This window comes from Mercenaria mercenaria, chromosome 4 (assembly GCF_021730395.1).
Source record: "Mercenaria mercenaria strain notata chromosome 4, MADL_Memer_1, whole genome shotgun sequence".
Taxonomy (NCBI): domain Eukaryota; kingdom Metazoa; phylum Mollusca; class Bivalvia; order Venerida; family Veneridae; genus Mercenaria; species Mercenaria mercenaria.
In genome coordinates, this window is record NC_069364.1 from 73,076,160 (window position 1) to 73,099,551 (window position 23,392).

General features: G+C 35.8%; 1 protein-coding gene across 3 annotated transcripts in view; it reads right to left on the reverse strand.

The window, feature by feature from the left end:
- LOC123552141 (serine/threonine-protein kinase 33-like) overlaps positions 1 to 23,392 on the reverse strand; it is a 56,179-nt gene that overhangs the window by 17,016 nt on the left and 15,771 nt on the right. For 2 of the 3 annotated variants that reach the window (XM_045341558.2, XM_045341561.2), the window contains exons 2-4: positions 10,694 to 10,905; positions 9,188 to 9,292; positions 5,050 to 5,188 (exon numbers count right to left, since the gene is read on the reverse strand). In XM_045341558.2, the coding sequence (XP_045197493.1) occupies positions 5,050 to 5,188; positions 9,188 to 9,292; positions 10,694 to 10,882 (433 nt within the window). In that variant the 5' untranslated portion in view covers positions 10,883 to 10,905. Of the gene's footprint in view, positions 1 to 5,049; positions 5,189 to 9,187; positions 9,293 to 10,693; positions 10,906 to 13,139; positions 13,254 to 23,392 lie in introns of those variants that run through there. The other variant, XM_045341560.2, reaches the window with a different exon arrangement.

Consider the following 23,392-nt stretch of genomic DNA (forward strand, 5'->3'; position numbering starts at 1 on the left):
TTCTAATCTTATAAACAGTGATTTGCATATAAATCTATAGGTAGTTATATGTCTGAGTTTTCTCTTACTCAGGGCACAAGCCTGTTCTTTTCAGTCACCTTGAACTACCTCGTATCTAACTGCAAGAACCTTCAGATTCTGGCTGTACATCAATCAATCAGAAAGCTGAAAACTCAACAGGGCTAGGACGTTGACCTATCAGAATTTGCAATTTCACATATTAATACCATTATTTTCATATCAGTTAAAACAAACCTTTAACACACTAGCTGGCATCAATTGGCCAAGAAATTAATGTAAGACAAGGTTCTCTTCATTTCTTGTCTCAAAAACAGGAAAAGATAACAAAACTTGCATTAAAATAATCTAAGACTGTCTAACATCTAATTATATGAGCCATTTCAAGGGATTAACCACGTTATCCCAGAATTAAATACTCCCTGGATATTACCCGTCAATTACCCATCATGTTTTACTTCTTTGAAAAGAATTAATAATTCACCTGCCTTTACAGAAACAAGTTGTCAAATAGACAATAATTTTGCCATCCTATTTTCAATTAAAAGGTCAGTGATCACAATGCAGGCCATAAAAGGGAGGTAATTAATTCTCTTTATTCTGACAAAGGTCTCTTAAAATCAATTCTGGAGTATATGAAGCAATGAAAGTTACAAGCTAATGTAATGTTCTATTTGAATAATGAATGAAATGCCTTTTGTTATGTTTTATTATCCATAATAAGTGTATTTGCTGATAAAGCGAACTGAAACAAAGGCTAGGACTAACTTGCTAGTTGTGTTTCAAGCCAGTGGTACAATTCAGGTCATTTCCAGCTTTTAATGGTAGAAAAAGACACTGTGCATTACTTCAGGCACAGGCAAGGTACATGGGTAGAGCTGTCTGTAAGTCAGCCTAATAGCTAAACCTTACATAAAAGAATTCCACATCCCTTGCCAACCCACAGTGGAGAGCGGATCCACAAACTGAACCATTTAAACTGGTCTCTCTATATATTGAGACATAATTTGGCCATATTCTTAAAACATTTCATAACTTAAAAAGGTTTTGTGGTTTTGTTTATAAACTCTGTATAGCAGTTTTGACATATGAAGCATAAATATTTAAGACATTAAGAAACTTATCTAGCTAGCTCAAATATCCTTAGTCTACAGAGTGTCTCTACACTAACCACAGACTAAGTGTCAAGATGATGGTGGGCAAAATCCTCTACTATGGTTTAGATAAAACAATTTCCCAATATATCAATTTTTAACACAATTTCAATCTTCCTGCTGTGATATCTAAACATGTTTATATTTATGACATTATGGCCCTTGACAGGAGAGTGAAAAAACGTCGTTTGTTTTTTTTTCTGTTTAAATTACAGCCAAGTTGATCCACTTGTCTGTCAGAACAAAAAACAACCCAGTTACCAAGAGTTAACGGTGAAATTTCACTTGTAGTAACAGTCAATAGTGATGTAATGACAGACTGAACTATCAATGCCTGGATGGGGATTTTTAGTGCCCTGATAGTATACAGCGAAGGCAACACAACAATTAACTAACACATAATTACCGATAGTTCCCTCAACTAATGTTGTTTTTTTTCAATAGTACAAAGTAATATAATATTGCTTTAAAAAACATTTTTTTTTCCATCAATTTCCATATTAACTGTCTTTTAAATGTGACTATCAACTGACCCTATGAGCAACATTTATGACTAAAGGGACCCCTTACCCTTTGCTTTTCAAACTAATGCTAAAGAGAGCATAAAATGTTCAGCAAAGAATGGTCAAAAGAAAGCTTCAATAGTTGCCTTTGAAAATAAAAATATTTTTCCTCTAACAAAACAATGTATCAAATATTATCTCAGAAAGTTAACATCCGAGAAGACTATCAATTAAGTAAAATGGTTTCTCCTAAAAGATAAGAAACCAGGAATTGCTTATCTGTCAGCAATAAAAGTGAACTCTGGAAACTAGAATAACTTAATTAGGTCAAAGGTATTATTTTTCACCATTAAAGGTATATCTAGAAATCTGTACCAAAATTTACAAACCAAGAATTTTACTTTTTATAGTTAAATTTACACTTTCTTGACCACATAACTGTTTGATGATATGGTAATTCCATCCCAAGAAAAACAAGAGGGACATGATGACCCTGGATCGCTCACCCAAGTAATATGAGCTACATGATTGTTTCAAATGTTAAACTGATGATAAAATATTAAGAAAGTCAGTAGATCACATTCATGGTCAATGAAATTCAGTTTTACGATTTGTGTGCAAAACTGTGTATGTCATCAAAATTTCAAGGCTGTATCTTAAAAAACAAGAAAGTAGGTCAGTAGGTCAAGGTCACAGTCAAGTGACATCATATTACTTGGGGTCATCAGGTAATTATAACTAAACAGTCTTGGAAATAGGATCAGATGATTTTTTAAGTATTTTTCCTATATAACTCACATAATAACTAAGTGACCCAAGGGCGGGGCCTAGTTTAACCCCAGGGGCATCATTTGAATAATTTTGGTATAGGACTACTAGACAATGCATCATACCAAATACCAAAAGCCTAGGTCGTATGGTTTCAGACAAGAAGATTTTTTAAAGCTTTTTCCTATATAAGTCTATATAAAACTTGCGACCCCAAGGGCAGGGCCACTTTTCACCCAAGGGGTACAATTTGAACAATTTTGGTTGAGGACCATAAGACAATGCTACAAACCAAATATCAAAGGTCTAAGTGTTGTGGTTTCAGACAAGAAGATTTTTAAACTTTTTTTTCCTATATAAGTCTATGTAAAACTTGGGACCCCCGGGGCGGGACCACATTTGATCCTAGGGGGATAATTTGAACAATCTTGGTAGAGGACCACTAGATGATGCTACATACAAAATATCAAAGCCCTAGGCCATGTGGTTTTGTACAAGAAGATTTTCAAAGTTTTCCCTATATAAGTCTGTATTAACCATGTGACCCCTGGGGCGGGGCCATATTTGACCCTAGGGGGATAATTTGAACAATCTTGGTAGAGGACCGCTAGATGATGCTTCATACCAAATATCAAAGCCCTAGGCCATGTGGTTTTGTACAAGAAGATTTTCAAAGTTTTCCCTATATAACTCTATATAAACCATGTGACCCCCGAGGCGGGGCCATATTTGACCCTAGGGGGATAATTTGAATAATTTTGGTAGAGGACCACTAGATGATGCTACACACCAGATATCAAAGCCCTAGGCCCTGTTTGTTCACTACCGCAAAACTATGCACACTTTATGGAATCACATAGATTCAGAAGACGTGAATGATTTTGTAAGAATTTAAACGCCTGTGCATGACAGGGTTTTCCTGAACAGAGGGACAGTGTGGAATGAGATACCAAATGCTTTCCAAGGTTTTTTATCAATGTTGTCTGGAAGACTGGGAAAACTGCTCTCATTGACCAGCAGACATGTAATATAATTTTTCCTGCAGACAATTTCATAAGTTTCAAAGACATTATAAATTATGAAAGTGTGCATGTAGTTAAAGATGTCAAAACTACAACCACAATGCACACATACAGCTTATCTTTTCCCTAGTCTAGGGCCTAGAGAACGATATGTTGATTCTTAGTAACTACTGGAAATATCCTCGCCTTTCCATGCAAGGTAGGCAAGAACATTGCCTTCTTTGATATTTTAAAATTCATGTTTTGGTCATATTCTCAAATATATCTGTTGTATATCCTCATAATTCTCCTGCAGTAAGAATTTAAATACTGCTACAATGTCTCTACAAAACACAAGCTATTTTTTTTTTTGTTATTTTAAAACAAATGTTAACTTACAAAAACAACTTTAATTCGAATTCTTGATAAAAAAACAAAAAACAGCTTCTATCTCACAGTTAAACGTGAACTTTAAGCTCAAAACTGACGTTAAATGAATATTGGATTATATGAAAAGCGTGATTCCCTGACATAATGATAGCTCTATCAATAAACTACACAAAAAATAAAAATTCAAATCTCATTATTTTCTCTGTGGAGGTATATAATTAAAGTTGTTTCTCTATGATTAGACTGTCCTGTGTCATCAATAAGGCTTATATTATTGAGCCGAGGTTCCTCAGTATTTCTCTACTGCTCAATCGTGCGCAAATCAACATACCAACAAAGTCACGTACAACTTTGATTTAACTCCGTAATTAAATTAGTTTTTTTCTGTACCAAGATGCATTAACGGACATAATGTGACAGTATTTATCTGTATGATGTAAAGTATTGACCGCTTATCTCAACGTATTCATTTCTTTAATACTTTATTGATTCTAACTTTTCATTGAATTTTCTTTCAAAAATAACTTAACCCCATAAACGTGCCCATCAATGACAAGTTTATGAGACTATACATAACTTGCAACATCGGAAATAGTACATTAAAGCTAAGATAACACAGACAATAAGAATTATTGTGTCTATTTTGAATCATATTTCCCTATAAAGATTCTGCGTGACATCATCAAAGTTTCAGCTTTCAAGCCATATTTTTTTCTTTGGAACAATCAATATCAATTAAGTGTCAGCTTTTATTTAATCAAACTCTCCCATCAAATATGCCAAGTCATCAAGTAAAGAAGCAAGTGCATTACTAGTCCAGCAAATAGGACTTTAAATACAGTTTGATCACTTCTTTATTGACCCAAACAATAGGATGTTAAGAATAGCATAACTATTTTTTTACTGGCCAAAATAATAGGTTAAGTACTGAGATCACATTTTTTATAGAGATAACATAAATACAGCATGTGTAGCAACTTTGACTCCCTTCCTAACATAAGATGCCAAGAAAAGACAAACCACTTCGCTAATTTCATGTGTTACCAAGAGAAGCAAATCAACACTAACAATTTTAGCACTCTTTGCAACTGTACCAGTCTCCAAGGGTTGGCATCATTGTAAATCATAGCTCTACAGACCTTATCCCTAATAATTACAGCATTTACCTGATCAACGTTATAAAGAATAATCTAAAACACAGTACTATTCTCTTACCAATTTTATGAAGATAGGCTATTGCACTTGCTAGTTCCTTTGTTATCACCTTCACTTCACTTTCCATGAAATACTTCTTCTCTTTCAGGGCCTCTGCTAACTCCCCACCAGTACACAACTCCATAACTAGATACATACGCTGTAAGATATGTACATGAATCAGTTGACTACATCTTCAGCTTAACCCTTACTCTACTAAATTTCTAAAATGAACTTGTCCATCTTTCAATCTGGACAGTTCCATTTACTGTTAAAAGGGGTGTTTACCGAAACCATAATGACTGAATGTCAAAGCAGATCATGATCAGACTGCACAGATGTGCAGGCTGATCATTATCTACACTGGTCGCAAAGGCAGAATCAGTCATGTCCAGCATGGTAAGATCTTATGGGTGAGGACCCTGTTCCTAGGCCATAATAAGTCACAGTCATTACTTCTGTAAGTTTAAATTTGTACAACAGTTACTAGAGGATGCTTTTTAGCCAAATATGGATCCATCTTTACTGAAATTGTGTGATTTTTGGTTTTACCTGGTCATAAGTCACACTGACTCGATGCAGGTCATATGACCACTCTCCAGCTTTGATGGTGGCAGAAGACTAAAAGTTGCCCATCAGGCATCCTTACAGGCACTAACAGGTACCTTGGTAAAACCCATCAAACTTCTGTGAGCCAGCTAGTTGACATCTTCATATGAAAGAATTTCACATCCCATGAGAAGTTTCAAAACTACAGCAGTGAATGGCAAGTGATACCAAGTCAGACACCTTAACCACTTGGCCACAGAGGCTGCTAATCCATCAAGTAGTTCAGGAGAAGGTCAGTGATACCAAGTCAGACACCTTAACCACTTGGCCACAGAGGCTGCTAATCCATCAAGTAGTTCAGGAGAAGGTCAGTGATACCAAGTCAGACACCTTAACCACTTGGCCACAGAGGCTGCTAATCCATCAAGTAGTTCAGGAGAAGGTCAGTGGTACCAAGTCAGACACCTTAACCACTTGGCCACAGAGGCTGCTAATCCATCAAGTAGTTCAGGAGGTCAGTGGTACCAAGTCAGACACCTTAACCACTTGACCACAGAGGATGCTAATCCACCAAGTTATTCGGGAGAAGGTCAGTGATACCAAGTCAGACACCTTAACCACTTGGCCACAGATGCTGCTAATCCATCAAGTAGTTCAGGAGAAGATCAGTGATACCAAGTCAGACACCTTAACCACTTGGCCACAGAGGCTGCTAATCCATCAAGTAGTTCAGGAGAAGGTCAGTGATACCAAGTCAGACACCTTAACCACTTGGCCACAGAGGCTGCTAATCCATCAAGTAGTTCAGGAGGTCAGTGATAACAAGTCAGACACCTTAACCACTTGGCCACAGATGCTGCTAATCCATCAAGTAGTTCAGGAGAAGGTCAGTGGTACCAAGTCAGACACCTTAACCACTTGGCCACAGATGCTGCTAATCCATCAAGTAGTTCAGCAAAAGGTCAGTGATACCAAGTCAGACACCTTAACCACTTGGCCACAGAGGCTGCTAATCCATCAAGTAGTTCAGGAGAAGGTCCGTGATACCAAGTCAGACACCTTAACCACTTGGCCACAGAGGTTGCTAATCCATCAAGTAGTTCAGGAAAAGGTCAGTGATACCAAGTCAGACACCTTAACCACTTGGCCACAGAACCTGCTAATCCATCAAGTTGTTCAGGAGACGGTCGATGATACCAAGTCAGACACCTTAACCACTTGGCCACAGAGGCTGCTTATCCATCAAGTTATTCAGGAGAAGGTCAGTGGTACCAAGTCAGACACCTTAACCACTTGGCCACAGAGGCTGCTAATCCATCAAGTAGTTCAGGAGAAGGTCAGTGATACCAAGTCAGACACCTTAACCACTTGGCCACAGAGGCTGCTAATCCATCAAGTTGTTCAGGAGGTCAGTGATAACAAGTCAGACACCTTAACCACTTGGCCACAGAGGCTGCTAATCCATCAAGTAGTTCAGGAGAAGGTCAGTGATACCAAGTCAGACACCTTAACCACTTGGCCACAGAGGCTGCTAATCCATCAAGTAGTTCAGGAGGTCAGTGATAACAAGTCAGACACCTTAACCACTTGGTCACAGAGGCTGCTAATCCATCAAGTTGTTCAGGAGACGGTCAGTGATACAAAGTCAGTCACCTTAACCACTTGGCCACAGAGGCTGCTAATCCATCAAGTTTTTCAGGAGAAGGTCAGTGATACCAAGTCAGACACCTTAACCACTTGGCCAAAGAGGCTGCTAATCCATCAAGTTGTTTAGGAGAAGGTCAGTGGTACCAAGTCAGACACCTTAACCACTTGGCCACAGAGGCTGCTAATCCATCAAGTTGTTCAGAAGAAGGTCATATACAGGAAATATTGATGGATGGACAAACAGGTGGCATAATTATCAAATAAGCATCCCATGATTCTTCAGACCAAGGTAAGCTAAAACATGCTTTCCATAATTTCAGAAGGGAACAGTTGAAAGTATTAGGAATTTATTAAGTAAATAGATATATCATCTACATGTAACTAAGTTTAATTGTTTTGAAAGGTTTGACATGACTAGTTAAGAGCACTACCCTAATCTTTGTCTCATTATTATTTTTGACTGCATTGTGTTCGTACAAGATAATATCAGTAATCCAAAAACAGATTCTTTCACTAATCTGTAGGATTAACTCCACTCTTAATCCGCAATGCCAAGTTGTTTAAAAATAATGTATATAAAAGAGTAGCTTTTAGCACTGAATTTTTTTTAGAAAATTAAAAATGTATTTATCTAGAACATTCAGTCTTTTGTAAATTCAAGTAAGATCTATATTTATAAGCAAAACGTCTAATTAGTAAATAATTTTTATTAGGAAACATTTAAAGTATGTTGTGATTAACCTTTAGCCTGCTGACGGCAAATGATTTTGCCTTTGCGACCAGTGCAGACCAAGACAAGCCTGCCAGGCTGATCATGGTCTACACTGTTCCCTATTCTGAGTCAGTAAATTTTCAGTGAACACCCCTTTGAATAATAAATGGTACTGACCAAACTGAATGATGGACTAGTCCATTTTAAAAAATTTAGCATGGTAAAGGTTAAAGAATAAGATGATTTTCAGATTTTTTCATATCTTATAAAGGCAGCACACGAAACAGGTAGAATGGAGTAACATCTGATATGAGGGATCAAATTTTGCTTTCTGTACACAACTGATACATGTACAACATGTATTTTAAGTTGAAAAAAAAATCTGTAGTTGAAGTACTTAATTAACTTCTATTCTATTCTGTTCTATGCATAAAAACAAACAGAGTACGAACATACTCTGTAAAACAGTATTCTGACATACACAAACCCTACCCAGGTCAACACTCTTATAAACTTTAATCTTTTAAGCTGAATATTTCGGCAGAAACAAATAACTCTCTTTTCAAAAACATACAAATAGTTACACATTCATGCACTATAATATTAATTCTTCGCTCAAATTGTTTTCAAAATACTTCAGGGATAGAATGTCCATTTAAGGTTTATTAACTCAGCTGAGCTGGTTTTATGATGTACAAATATACAGTTTATTTTGCTTTTTCAAATTCTGAGACAAAAAAACAACATATGAGCCGTGCCATGAGAAAACCAACATAGTGGGTGTGCGACCAGCATGGATCCAGACCAGCCTGCGCATCCGCGCAGTCTGGTCAGGCTCCATGCTGTTCGCTTTTATAATCTATTGGAATTGGAGAAACTGTTAGCGAACAGCATGGAGCCTGACCAGACTGCGCGGATGCGCAGGCTGGTCTGGATCCATGCTGGTCGCACACCCACTATGTTGGTTTTCTCATGGCACGGCTCATATCTTATTGTCATCTAGAAAGAAACATAAATGAAGATAAATGTACTTCTTTCTTTATCAAGCCCACTGAACAAGCAAAGAAACAAGCAAGCAGAACAAACTAGAAATCCACAGACAAGATTTGCCACTTTTTTTTTAAATATTCAAAAGATTTGGAATACTATAACAATATAGGAAGCACCAAAAATATAGAAAACCTCTTAAAAATTGTGAAATACTGAAATTGCAGAACTTCTATGGAATAAGTACAGAAGTGTAATATTTACCTTTCCAGTTTCAAAAACTTCATTAAGTTGTATGATATTACAATGTGATACTTTTTTCAATATGGCAACCTCTCTCTCTAACAACTTTATAGCTGAACTCCCGGCCTGAAAATATAATAAAAATGTTAGAGGTTGATGCCAGATAAAAATATGACCTAGTGTCTTGGAATACATTTCCAGTGTCTAAGCTACAGAGTGACTAAGACAACTAAATGTTTAAGCCAAACTAAAACATGATGTAGGATCTTGGGATACTGTTCCAATATCAAGGCTCAAAACACGAGTCTGAAGCTCCGCTAGGACATGATGTAGTATCTTGAAATCCCATATACTTGTGGCTGAATCCAGACTAGGACATTACCTACAGTCTTGAAATCAGTTCTAATATCTACACTACGGTGTGACTCAACCACAGGTTGAAGCCAGACTAGGACATTACCTACAGTCTTGAAATCAGTTCTATACGGTGTGACTCAACCACAGGTTGAAGCCAGACTAGGACATTACCTACAGTCTTGAAATCAGTTCTAATATCTACGTTACAGTGTGACTCAACCAGAGGTTGAAGTTCTAATATCTACGTTACAGTGTGACTCAACCAGAAGTTGAAGCCAGACTAGGACATTACCTACAGTCTTGAAATCAGTTCTAATATCTACACTACGGTGTGACTCAACCAGAGGTTGAAGCCAGACTAGGACATTACCTACAGTCTTGAAATCAGTTCTAATATCTATGCTACAGCATGACTCATACAATCTGAGGTTGAAGCCAGACTAGGACATAACCTATGGTCTTGTAATCAGTTCTAATATCTATGCTACGTAACAACTCAAACAACCGAAGGTTGAAACTGGACTAGGACATGACCTATGGTCTTGAAATCAGTTCTAATATCTATGCTATGGAGCGACTCAAACAACCAGAGGTTGAAGCCAGACTTGGACATGACCTATGGCCTTGTAATCAGTTCTAATATCTACGCTACAGGGCGACTCAAACAACCGGAGGTTGAAGCCTGGCTGAGATAAGGTTATGACCTAGGATCTTGAAATCAGTTCTAATGTCTACATTACGGACTGACTCAAATAACCTCAGATTGAAGCCGGACTAGGACATGATGTAGGATCTTGAAATCAGTTCTAATATCTACACTACGGAGTGACTCAAACAACCCAAGGCTAAAGCCGGACTAGGACATAACCTATGGTCTTGAAATCAGTTCTAATGTCTACACTACGGAGTGACTCAAACAACCTGAGGTTGAAGCCGGACTAGGACATAACCTAGGGTCTTGAATTCAGTTCCAGTATCTACACTACCGAATGACTTGTACCACTTAGCTCTATTTTATATTTAAGTTTGATACTGCTATCACATTGCCTCTCAGTCACACTAATCATCACTGCATAGTGACTTTTTGTTACTTTACCAAGCAAAATTATTTTACAGAGTAAGACAGTAACTTCTGTAAAAAAAAATATCAAAACTGCATCAAACAATTACCTTTTCTTTATTAATAAATTTCATTGCCCATTGTTCATCTGTTGACTTGTGTCGGACCTGGAAAACTTTACCAAAGGCTCCCTGACCCAGCTTCTCTCCTATCTCGTAAGTCTCCCATATCATGTCTTCATTTTCCAACCTTGTGTGCGGAATTGATTTATCCGCACTTCCCTTACGTGGTGCTGTCATCCTGTCTCAAGTTGAAATTTCATCTGAAAGTATACCAACAACAGAATGTTTTATCAAGTATTTACAACCATCTACTAAATCGTACTGCTTCTCTCAATCCATCCTATTCATCCCCCTTATTCAATATGACTCTCCAACCAATTTCTAAAACACTGTAACAGTAAAGAAGATTAATACAATGCTGGTGTGGGATTTTTCAACAATATTTCAGTTTATTATACTAACTGCTGGCAGTTAACCTAACCAGTGTTCCTGGATTCTGTACCAGCTAGTACAAACCTGTTCTCCACAAGTAACTACCTACTTCCCCAACATGAATCAGAGGTTGAGGACAAATGATTTCAGACACAATGTCTTTTATCAGATCACCACAAAGAAAACCGGGTATGCGCCTAGGCAAGGGATCGGACTCACGACACGGCGATCAGTAGATCTGCGCTCTCCCTTAGTATAATTGAGCTAAATGCTCTATATGAGTATTCTTAGCTTTCTGCTTTCTAAAGATGAAAATAATAAATGGTGTAAAGAAAAATACATTTTCACAAGTAAAATAAATGCATGTACTGTATAAAGAAATATTTATGCATCAAAAATTTCTGTAAAACACCTCGAGTAGACATATTGCTCATGGAAATGTTTGTAATATTTCTATAAATGTGATATATTAAGTGTCTGCAGTCAACGAAAAAAATCATCAAAAAATCATAACTTAAAAAGTCAGAAACTGGATTGTATGTCAGCGATTGTTTGATGTAAACTTATAGCCACCCTCTATTTTGAATTTTTCAATAGCAAAAATCACTAACATTTCTACATCGTAAAATTACAAACTTCTTATAATGGTAAAATGTTACTAAAATTTTGTGTGACCTTCCTCAGAATGTTAATCAAGCCTTAAATTGAGAGCATTTTGCCACCTGTAGACCAGTTATAAAGAATAAAGTATACCAATTATTTTGTAATTATAGATAGAAAACCGATACAATTTACTACAAAATTACAGTAAAATATCAAACTTGACCTTTTTACTCTGTAATCAATAATAAAATTGATTGCAAAAAATACTTTGCAACATGGAAAATATGCTACCAATTATTGTACTCTACAAATTAAGTATAATACCGTATTTTCCCGTATTAACGCCCCCGGGGGCGTTACATTTTCCAAAGAGGGGGCGTTTATTTGAGGTAACAAAATAAAAAATGAAAATTTTTACAAAACTTAAAAACATCGTTCAAACTAGCTGTAAAGTGTTTCTGTGTTGTTTAATCCCCCTAAAACGTAATTATTTGGCATCCAATTTAATGCAGTGTGTCTTTTATGCATTTAAATACGGTACCTCGTGTATTCCATGTCAGGCTTTTTGACACGCTCGCGACACTACACATTACGTCATGACCCAAACAGCTGTGTACTCCGATAACATTTTCCTTAGTACATGCGGGTAGCTAATAGCGCAATACACAATGTCAATGGTTTGACACGCTGCTGTGCCTGCTTTTAAATTAAAAGTTCTTAAAACTGCCGAAGAAAAGGGTAGATCGTAAACACATTGCTGCAAGTTTGTTTAAAGTCGGCAGGAAGCGTGTGCGCGAGTGGTGTAAAAACAAATCAAAAATGTATTTACCGTTTAATTTCCTGTTAGGTACCGTACTTAGTACAAATGTTTTGGCTTTACGGTACATGGACTGTTTAAAAGTGTGTTTAATTTTTAATACATTGGACTTTAGTACTGTAAATTACTTATTATGTGGACTTATAAAAATGAGGTAGGTGATTTTTTCCCGTTCTTGTTGACTTTTTTTCCCCTCCAAAATGGGTGGGGGGCGTTAATTAGAGGGGGGGCCTTAATTCGGGAAAATACGGTATTACAATATATGAAAAATAATATATTAAGGATACAGTCAATTATAAGGGTAGACATTTTAAACTTTTTTCAAGGACTTATAAATCATCCTGTTGTATCATAATCATTTACCCTACAGTTCAGTAGTCTCTTTTCTTTTTTTTCGAAAAATGTTTTTCATTTATGCTATACATATATCTCACAGGTCATTACAATCCCATTAAAAACAAAAAGCAAGCAATTAATTAATTTTTATTTTAAACAAAATAAGAAAGAAAAATTAATAGTAATTTACATTACAGACTAGGTCAATATGCTGTAGCTAGTCACAACACAAGTTCGAATTTCTAATTGTACATTTTCACTAGTTGAAAACAATCCAACTATGAACGATTTTAATTACAAACGTACCAAAAATAACACTAATTTCATTATCAAGTCACATTCATTATCCGTCCATACGTTTGGGTGTTACAGTCAAAGTTATCGCCCTGTAGGAAACTATGTAAACGACCAAACTGATAAACAGTTTTCTTGTCACACATAATGAAATGCAATTTAAAAGATAAAAATTTCTTTTCTTTATGTTCAATGTCTGAGTATGTGAATGTCTTTCATAACATGATCGGAGTTTTCAAGTGCAAAGGTATTTGTTTAAGCATGGGCTGTACAGTTTGTATGTTTATCTTTGCTTATCAAAAATGCATTAAGAACCATATATCCTGGCAAGAAACGTGCATTTTAAATGGCTGTGTGAATTCTTTCAGTGGTGTGATATTGTTATTACTGCTGGGGGATTATTTACAAGTTAAACAATGATTAAGCGCTGTCCACTCAAAATAACAGTGACTGCCGAATAGCTTCTGTTTGGCCCATACAATACAAAACATTCAGTAACTCCAAGAACTACTTTCCTTTCAAGCAGAACAACATTTGCATTATTAAATTAATAAATAACAATACACCATCTCTGAACAAATATCTAGAAACACGTATTTCAGAGCCATAATTTTTCCTATATATTTTTCCATCTTGAGATATGTTTTTCAGTGCCATTTTTACTATATATTACCATCTCGAGACATGTTTTTCAGTGCTTTTCCTATATATTACCATCTAGAGACATGTTTTTCAGTGCTATTTCCTATATATCAAGATTTTATTACTTCTAGCAATAATAACATGCTGACAGTTTCCATGTAAAACAGCCCTCAAACTTGATGACTACTAAGTGTAAAACACTTATTTTGCAATGTTTGCCTTTGTGCACTGGAAATTGGAAAACTGCATACAAATAAACAATGCACAATATGCAAATGAAGTAATCCTATCTCAGTTCACAGCACACTAAAATGTATTACAGTAAAGGAGCAAACCAAATTTTTTTATCAAACTTTTTCGAATACAGATTTAGAAATACTTTTACTAAATTTTCAAACGTAGTTGGTAACTAAGATCTCAATAAACAATTTTGTTTGTTATTTTGAGTTTAGCATGGTTTTTCAACATTATTTCTGTAATGTTATGGTGGGCAGTTAACTAACCAGTGTTCCTGGATTCTGTACCAGTACTAAACATGTTTTCTGCCAACTTCCCAAAGGTGGAGGACTAATGATTTCAGAAACAATGTCTTTTAGCAAATCATCATGGTGAGCATGCATACACCATGCCTGAGGATCAACACACACCTTGCAATTTGTAGATATGGGCCCTCTTTATAGAGCTAAGCTGGCAAACTGCAGTAAAAATTTACTGTTGTTTTATGGAAATTTGTATTTTTTTACTCGGTAAAGTTTCAGTGTAAATCCTTCATACTTAGGATACTAACGGATTACTACTCAATACCTACACTACTCCAGAAAATCAAGCATCCACCCAATACCTGTACTATTCTACACTACTCTAGGGTATCATGCATCTACTGAGTAAAGCTGTTGCAGCAAAAGTTCTATCCTATATCTACGTTCCTATACACAGAATCAAGTCATTACGAATGAAAAAAGTCATACAATTGGTACGAAATCAGTTTTACCATTTAAACAGTATAAAATAGATATAAACCTTTAAAATGAATCCACAATGTATGCCATGTTTGTATTTTTTCTAATGACTGCTTTTATAAGAAGCATTCTTGATCAACCGACTTTAATCATCCAAATGATTTGGAAGATATACAGAACAAAAAGCTTTACAGGAGATCTTGCACCGATAACAAACCTACCTTTATAGTAGGTTGACCTCTCAACTTAATATTTTGTGTTCGTTAACATTAATTATGAGACAATAATTACCGGTATGATAACTGTCTTTGGGTAACAGTTGAAGTCTGACATCAAAGGCAACTGAAGATATATTAGCTTTGGTATGGGGAGGTCACTAGGACAGATATTTTATTATGCCTCTTTTTGATTTTCAAGTTAATTACAGCTACTTTAAAATTTGTTAACTAAGTATTAACATGCAGAAAATGTTTTCAAATGTAACTTACAGATAATCAATTGATGTATATAACTTATTTACCAACAATGCAACACATCAGTACATTTACCATTTACACTTGCCTATCTTGGTGCTTGGTTGTGCAACCAAAATAGATTGGGAATAAATCAGGAAGATACAGACAGACTTAAAACTTTTCTTTTGGTTCAGATTGTTGAAATATTCCAATATCTATCAAATGCAGATGTAAAACTAGACATTATATTGAAATCAAAACCAATATTCCGCTTATTAAACATTTTCACACAAATGGATGGAGGATGGGTGGGGGTTAAAACAATTCTTTATAACATATAAAACAAGATAGTAACTTGCATGCAAATCTTTCACCCTAAAAGGGGGCATAATTTGGCCAAAATACATGTCAGAGTTATGGGACTTGACCAAGTGAGATTGGTAATTGACCTGGAAAAAGAAAATCAGCCTTGAAATAACAGCTGTGCGTAGTTGCTTGCAAAACTTTAACCAAGGAGTTACACCCATGCAGACGCCCAGGCCAACACCGATGCCAAGGTGAGTACAAAAGCTTGAAGCTAAAAATTATATTTCTACTATGGATTTAATTCTATGTCATGAGTCTTTCTGTTCCTTAAATAAATCTGCAACAGAATATTCGTAAAGCTGAAATGCTTGTAATATGGATGACCATCTTTTAACTCGACACAAATAAAAATTTAACCATACAGATAGTCTTTTTTTAAACCTTTAACTATTTTGCCTGTCAAATTACCCCTATTCAAATATTTGCATTCAGGGATATATAAATATTTGTCTTCTTTTTTGTCTTTTGAAACAAACTGCTTCAATAAGTATCTGTGTATGAGGTTGAAGTATTTGAGGATTATTTGTGTTTATCACTCACAGGTAGTATCAAGCACGGAATGAGTGGAAATTACTTCAAATTTGTATTCCTCTTCAACAAAATGACATTTTGACATCATTAATAACTCTTTGTAAACACTGACAATTGTAAATTTATCCTAGGGAGGTCATACTTACACAATGTCTGTATATGACATATAAATCTTTTCTTTTTTTGTGATCAAAATTTACATCGAAATGTTTTTAAAATATATTTACAATAACTCTATCTAAGACATGCAAAATGAATTTAATTTGACACATCAAAGTTCCCTTCTCCCTTAATTAATTCAAACATAGCATCAGTAACCCAACAGCACAACATTCCAGACAAATATGATCTTGACATTTATGTTACCCCAATGCTCCCAAATACAAATCGTGAACACGCATATGAATCTGACGAGGATGATGACATCCCAAAGAGTACCATTGAACCCGAAAATTGCACAGACATTGTTGAACAGGAACGTCTCTTACTATTGGCTCGAGAACAACCAACTGACATGTTTGTTAACCATTTATTACTTGATTACGAACAATGTGAACAGAAACTTGAGAATACTAGACTCATGCTTTTCAGATATGTGCGAAACCTAGAAAACTTTCCATTTGACAGCAATACTGAAATGAAACGAAGAATGAACACGCGTACTGGTGACAGTGCTGCTGTGAAGTTAGCCTATGATATACATGCACTACTTAGTGTTATTGAAGGGGCGGATTACTCTTCCATTAAAGAGCTGATCAGTAATTCAAAACGGAATACAAGAAAGTCATTGGCCGTACAGATCCCAAACAACTGTCAATGTAAATGTGAAATTAACAATCTGAAAGATGTCGTAGTGTCACTTCAGGCAGATCTGCTTCTTATAAAACAACGTCAGGCGGCATCAGAAAACATTCAAGGTAAAGACAGTGCTGAGATAAAATCCTCGGTAAATGATATAAAGTTGAATTTGTCAACGAAACATGAAGAAATTCAGTCCGAAGTAAAAGATATGATCAAACGAATGGATAATTTCAGCGAAACCATAAAATCTGATGTTAACATTTGTAAATCTATGGTGTTGAAAAATGGACACAATTTTAAACTTTTGCAAGACAACTTAATCGAACTGAATCGAACTATTGAAAACATGAAGAGGATCATGTCCTCATATCATAAAACATCGCCAACAGTTCATTCACCGCGTGACGTGGTTAACTCCCAGCCACAAATCCTTGAACAGGAACCTCTGATCCCTACACATGCGGAAACTGTTGCAGACGACAACTTAACATCACGTGATCAAGATTATGAAACATTCTTCAACTCCGCAAGAGACCCGGCTGCTCCGTATTCTGCGGAACTGCTGCAGATCAGCGAACATACAGTCAACAAGAATGTTGAAAGTACTACATCATTTGGAAATATACCAATCCCTACTCGCGTTAGTGTACGAGAAAATCGGGACAAAAATAAGAAAAAGCAAAAGCGTGTCAATTTTGCTATCATAGACAAAAACCTCGGTCCACGATTCTACCGTAATAGGCATATGAACAATACCGAAGACCAACCTTCTGATGATTATGGAGACTTTTCACAATACGTTAAACGCAAAACAAGGCGTTTCTACGTCGGTGGGCTTAAACCAACAATAACTGAACAAAAAATTGCATCGTTTGTGCGTAATCAGGGACCAAAAGTTACCAAAGTATCGGTTTTCCGAAATAGAAAATTCAATACTACTACGATTCGCGTTAACGTCGAAGATGACGAAAACGCAAATCTTCTTGTGGACGACCCAGCATTCTGGCCTTCGGGTGTCGTCTGCAGGCCATGGATGCCGAGGAACAAATACAAACAACAGTACGACTACGATGATTCGAGAAAAGAATGGGATCGGCGGAGATCCCGTTACAACTCAATGGTGTCGGAGAATCGCGACGTAACTCCAACATATAATCGGTACTCGTTACTTGAAGACGATGTAGACTATTAAAGTAGTATCTTTTTACACAGTAAATGACAATAAAAGATCTTAACATTGCAACTTGGAACTCTACTGGCATCATGTCCAGTGCAAGTTACCTATGTAACTTTTTAAATACTTATAGTGTAGACATTTGCGGCATTTCCGAACACTGGTTATACGGAAGTAATCTCCACTTCCTTGACTCTATTCATACTGACTATACTAGTATTGCAATATCAGACCCAGACCTTGAACTATGCACTAATCGTAAAGTAGGCAAGGGAGGTAATGCTATTCTATGGAGAAAAACACTGAACTCGATTATCTGCCCGCTTGATATTCCTAGTGACAATATTATAGGTATACAATTAATGATCAGTCCAGGGTGTTATGTTTTCATATTTCAAATATACATGCCTTGTAAAAACCATTCTTTGCTTAAGTATAGAACTTACCTCGAAGAAATGGAGAATATTATATGTATGTACATTGACAAAGGTCACATTATATGTATGGGTGACTACAATGCTGAACTTGAATCAGAACATGGGATATTTTCACTAATTGACTCAAGAAGTAAACTTATAATGGACTTTATGTCAAATTATGATATGTTAGCTATAAATACGAAAGCTGTTTGCTCGGGGGCAAAATTTACAAATGTACCATACAACTGTGATAGAGAAACTTTGATAGATTTTATCATAATGTCTGAAGGTTTTTCTAAAAATATGGTAAATTGCAAAATCTTAGAGGATAATGCATTGAATGTGTCAACACATCGGCCGGTAATATGCTCCGTTATAATGCCATCTGCTTACTCGCCCCAAACTAATAATAGTCCTAAAACAGACATTATCAACTGGAAAAATGTTACGCAAAACCAGCTTAATGCTTATAAATGCTTTCTTGAAAACAGCGAATTATTACTGCAGTTAGCAAGTTCAGACATAATAAGCACGCGTGAGATTGACCAATTGTACGACAAAATTGTGTCTGTTATTAACACTGCCTCAGAGGCATGTATCCCGCGAGTAGGTTATAAGCCGTACATTAAACCGTACTGGAACCGGAACTTATCAGAGCTCCACAATGAAATGAAAACTAAACGTACTAACTGGATGAAAGAAAATCAGCCTAGAGGGAATACAGCATCTAGTTATAAATCGTATAAAGATTCCAAAAGCAAGTTTAGGTCTGCTCATAGAATCTGTGTTATGAAATATATGCAAGAGCAAGAACATGAAATAGATGTGGCTGCAGAAATTGACAGTTGTGAGTTTTGGAAATTAATTAATAAACGCAGGAATAAACCCAAACGCATCTCTTCGCTTGAGATGGTTTTCAAGGATGTCCGCTATACAGATCCGCAAGCAATTAACTCATGCTGGAGAGACTATTTTGCAGATCTTTATTCCCCTACGGAAAGCGAAGGTTTTAACGAGACGTACAGACAGACAATTACCAGCGAAATCTCTTCTTTACGCCAAAACTTAAATAATAAATACGGTAACCGTTATATAATAGAAAGAGACATTGTATTAAAGGCTCTCAATTCGTGCAAGAAAGGCAAAGCCTGCGGCAACGACAAAATATACTATGAAAATGTTATCCACGGCGGAGAACTTCTGTTAAGTGTTATAGTGAAACTATATAATTGCATGCTTAAATCTTCGCATACACCTATGGAAATGAAAAGGGGTATTATCATCACATTATTTAAAGGTGGGAACAAGAAGAAGACGGACCCAAATAACTACAGGGCAATCACATTGTGTTCTATACTTCTCAAACTATATGAAAAAGTTGTTCTCCTGCTCCTAAATAGTGACGATAAACTTCACCTTAATCCTTCACAAGGGGGTTTCCAGCGTAACGTTAGCTGTGTGATGACGTCACTAATGCTGCGTGAAAATATTAGTTTTGCTGCAGAGAACCACTCTACACTATATGCTTGTTTTCTGGACGCTAAACAGGCATTTGATCGCTGTTGGATTGATCTTCTCATGTTAAAATTGTATAAAATGGATATTGACATAACACTCTACAAGTCTATACTATCGTTGTATGAAAATAGCTACAGCAGTGTACGATCAAACGGATACCAATCTGACTGGTTCCCAGTCTTACAAGGCACCAGACAAGGCCAGTGTTTAAGTCCACACATGTACTTGATTTTCATAAATGAATTAATGAACAAAATTGATTCTAGCGGTTTCAGTTTTAAAATGAACACAATAAATTGTGGTTGTCCTACTTCAGCAGACGACATGGTGATCCTGTCATATACCAAAAATGGATTAGATAAACTTCTCGAATTATGTTTTCAAAATTCGTTAAATGAACGTTTTCTTTACAACCCGCTTAAATGTAAAGTGGTTGTATTTAATGAAACTACATCAAGAAACTGCAATTGGAAACTTGGAAATAACGTTATAGAAGAAACAGAAAACTATATCCACCTTGGAATAAACTGTGAAAAGAACTTGTCATTAGACCATAATGTACGTGAATGCTGCAATAAGTTGCGAAAGTCATTCTTTAGTCTTGTGGATTGTGGAGTTAATAGCAATGGCTTAAACCCGATTACGTCAAAGAAAATATATGAATCAGTTGTCTTACCCAAAGCTCTCTACGGCAGCGAGGTATGGAATACTTTGACAGAATCACATATCACAATGCTGGAAAGAGCCCAAGCGCAGTGCGTCAAATTCATACAAGGATTACCGAAATATACTCGCACTGATATAGCTTTGAGCTGTCTTGGTATTTTACCTATAACAATTCTTATAGACAAACGCAAACTTTTACTTTTCGGTCAGTTATGCTTACTTGATTCTAAGTTTAACATTCAAAAAGTATTTAGCCACAGACTAATATCGTACATGAATAACCCAAGAAAAAGTAAAGGGTTCATGCCTGACATATATAGAGTCTTAGGGAAATATGGCTTATGTAATGTGTTGTCTAATTATGTACATGATGGCTCTTTTCCTAATAATAATAGATGGAAAACAACTGTTAAAAAGGCAGTTAAAATGTACAATGAATTCGAATGGAAATCAAGAATATGTAGTGATAATGTACTATACAGTTTTTTAACAATACACTACGAGTACATTCCTTGTAATCTATGGAAATTCTGTCAAATTTACAGAAACTACCGCTATGAATCTGTCAGCGCAATGAAATTAATGTGAATTATTTTCACAGAGATTTATGACGGAGTGCACAAAGTGTCGTATTGTAACGAACAATAGTTCTCTACACTCAGTTATGTTCTGTCCAATCAATGACACTCGTAGGTCAAATCTTTGGTCAAAATTATCCAATGACTTAGGCATTGAAACGTTTGACCAGTTTTGTAGTGTAGCCCCCGAGCAACAAATGTTAGAAATGTTTAAGGGCTTTACAGCCTTTGACTTGACTGATACAACAAGAGTGAAATGTATGAAATCATGTCTTAATTACATGCACAAAATTTCGCAGTGTTAATCAAACACTATCATCAAATGGCTTGTGGCCTCTATTCTGTAATGTCTGGATATGATTACAACTAGTTATCAATGATATGTACACTATTGTAAATAGACTACTATTATTGGATTTCGAACATGGGACCGTGACGTAGTTCCATACGTTAAAGGGCAGTCACGGCAGCTCAATGACCGAAATCGAACTTTAGCTATAAAGTTAAGTTATTAACCATGTTTAAATGTTGATTTCACTGTACACTATGATTTACAATTTTTCATTTAACACATCTCTTCTGCTTATATTATTTTGTTAACTAAATGCTTATATTTCGTTTCGATAAGCTTTTAAACTTAACAAATTCGCAGATTTTACGAATCGTTTGATGCAATTATTATTCCTCACATATGTATACAGGTTTCTGTTACTACTATATGTAGATATAATATACATATGTGTTAGCATCTCAGTTATAATTGGAATTGATATTCAATATTCATCTTAATATGCAATTGTGATTTGTACATTGAACTTATATTGTACCTATTGTTTTGTAATTATGCTTTGTAAATTGAAATGTTATATATTATAATATGTACTCTTCAATCTTTGGAGGCAATAAAGATATCTATCTATCTACAAGTTTCTTGCGTTTCTATTGGTCAATAGACGTCACATGCAGATAGGATATATTCCATATCCAGCTAGTAATTTTCCGATATGAATTTTGATTAAAACAAAATGGCCGCCGCATCGCTGGCATAACCGAATCAGGTCAGATTACTAGCTCCAGCTATAGATATCGTTTCCAAGAGTAAATTTAGTGTTTTCTTGCCGTTTTCATTGTCTTACTTTGTTCAGGTTCCAGTCTGCACTGTACGTAGCTTTGTTAATCTACAAAATGTGTTGATTATAGCATTATCTGTGAGTATTTAGCCTGTGTCATTTTCTGACCACTTTCCGAATCCGGATAGGGATATACGCTGTCTCAAAAACCATACCAGGTTCCAGCTTCTTTCTCACTTGATATGGCTTAAAGGCATTTAACTTAGTCTAAACATATGGCCCCTTTATGCAGTCCTTTTCCAGAACTTATTGCATATATTTCAGTAAATTGACAATAGTTTAGTAGAGTAATATACATGTTTAATAAACTATTCAATTTTCATTTAAAACAACTCTTTCTTTCTATGATATGGAGTTGTTTCAATTTTTTTTCAAAATATGGACCTAACCTTTAAAGCCCTCCCTACTGTATAACAAGAGCTGTCCGTAAATGCTTGACTATTCAAATTGTTGTCCCAGAAGCAGGAATATTACCCTAACTGTTAAAATATATAGAGTTTCAATCCTGTATCTGCATTAATTTTGGAGAGAGTAACTTGCATGCAAAAATTTAACCAAAGTTTTTAAGTTCAAAACGGGACATAATTTTGGAAAATACATGTCAGAGTTATGGGACTTGATGCTATCACCTAGTTTTACAACCCCAAAGATACATTATATGAAGTTTCAAATCAATATCTGCATTAGTTTTGGAATAGTAAACCCGCATGCCGGCATGCAAAACTTAAACCAGGATTTTATGGGGGGCATAATTTGCCCAAAATGCATGTCAGAGTTATGGGACTTGATTCTGTGGGGTTGGTTATTGACATAGAAAAAAGAAGAAATAAGTTTCAAGTCTATATGCCTTTAAATAATAGCTATATGTACACATATATGAAGTTTCAAATTCAGTAAACCGGCATTCAAAACTTCATCCAGGATTTTCTAAGTCCAAAAGTGGGGCATAAAGGGGTGACGCCAGGCTCAGTACAATAGCTCCAAGCTAAAATGGGTAAACTTTATTTATAAAACAAAAGCACCGCC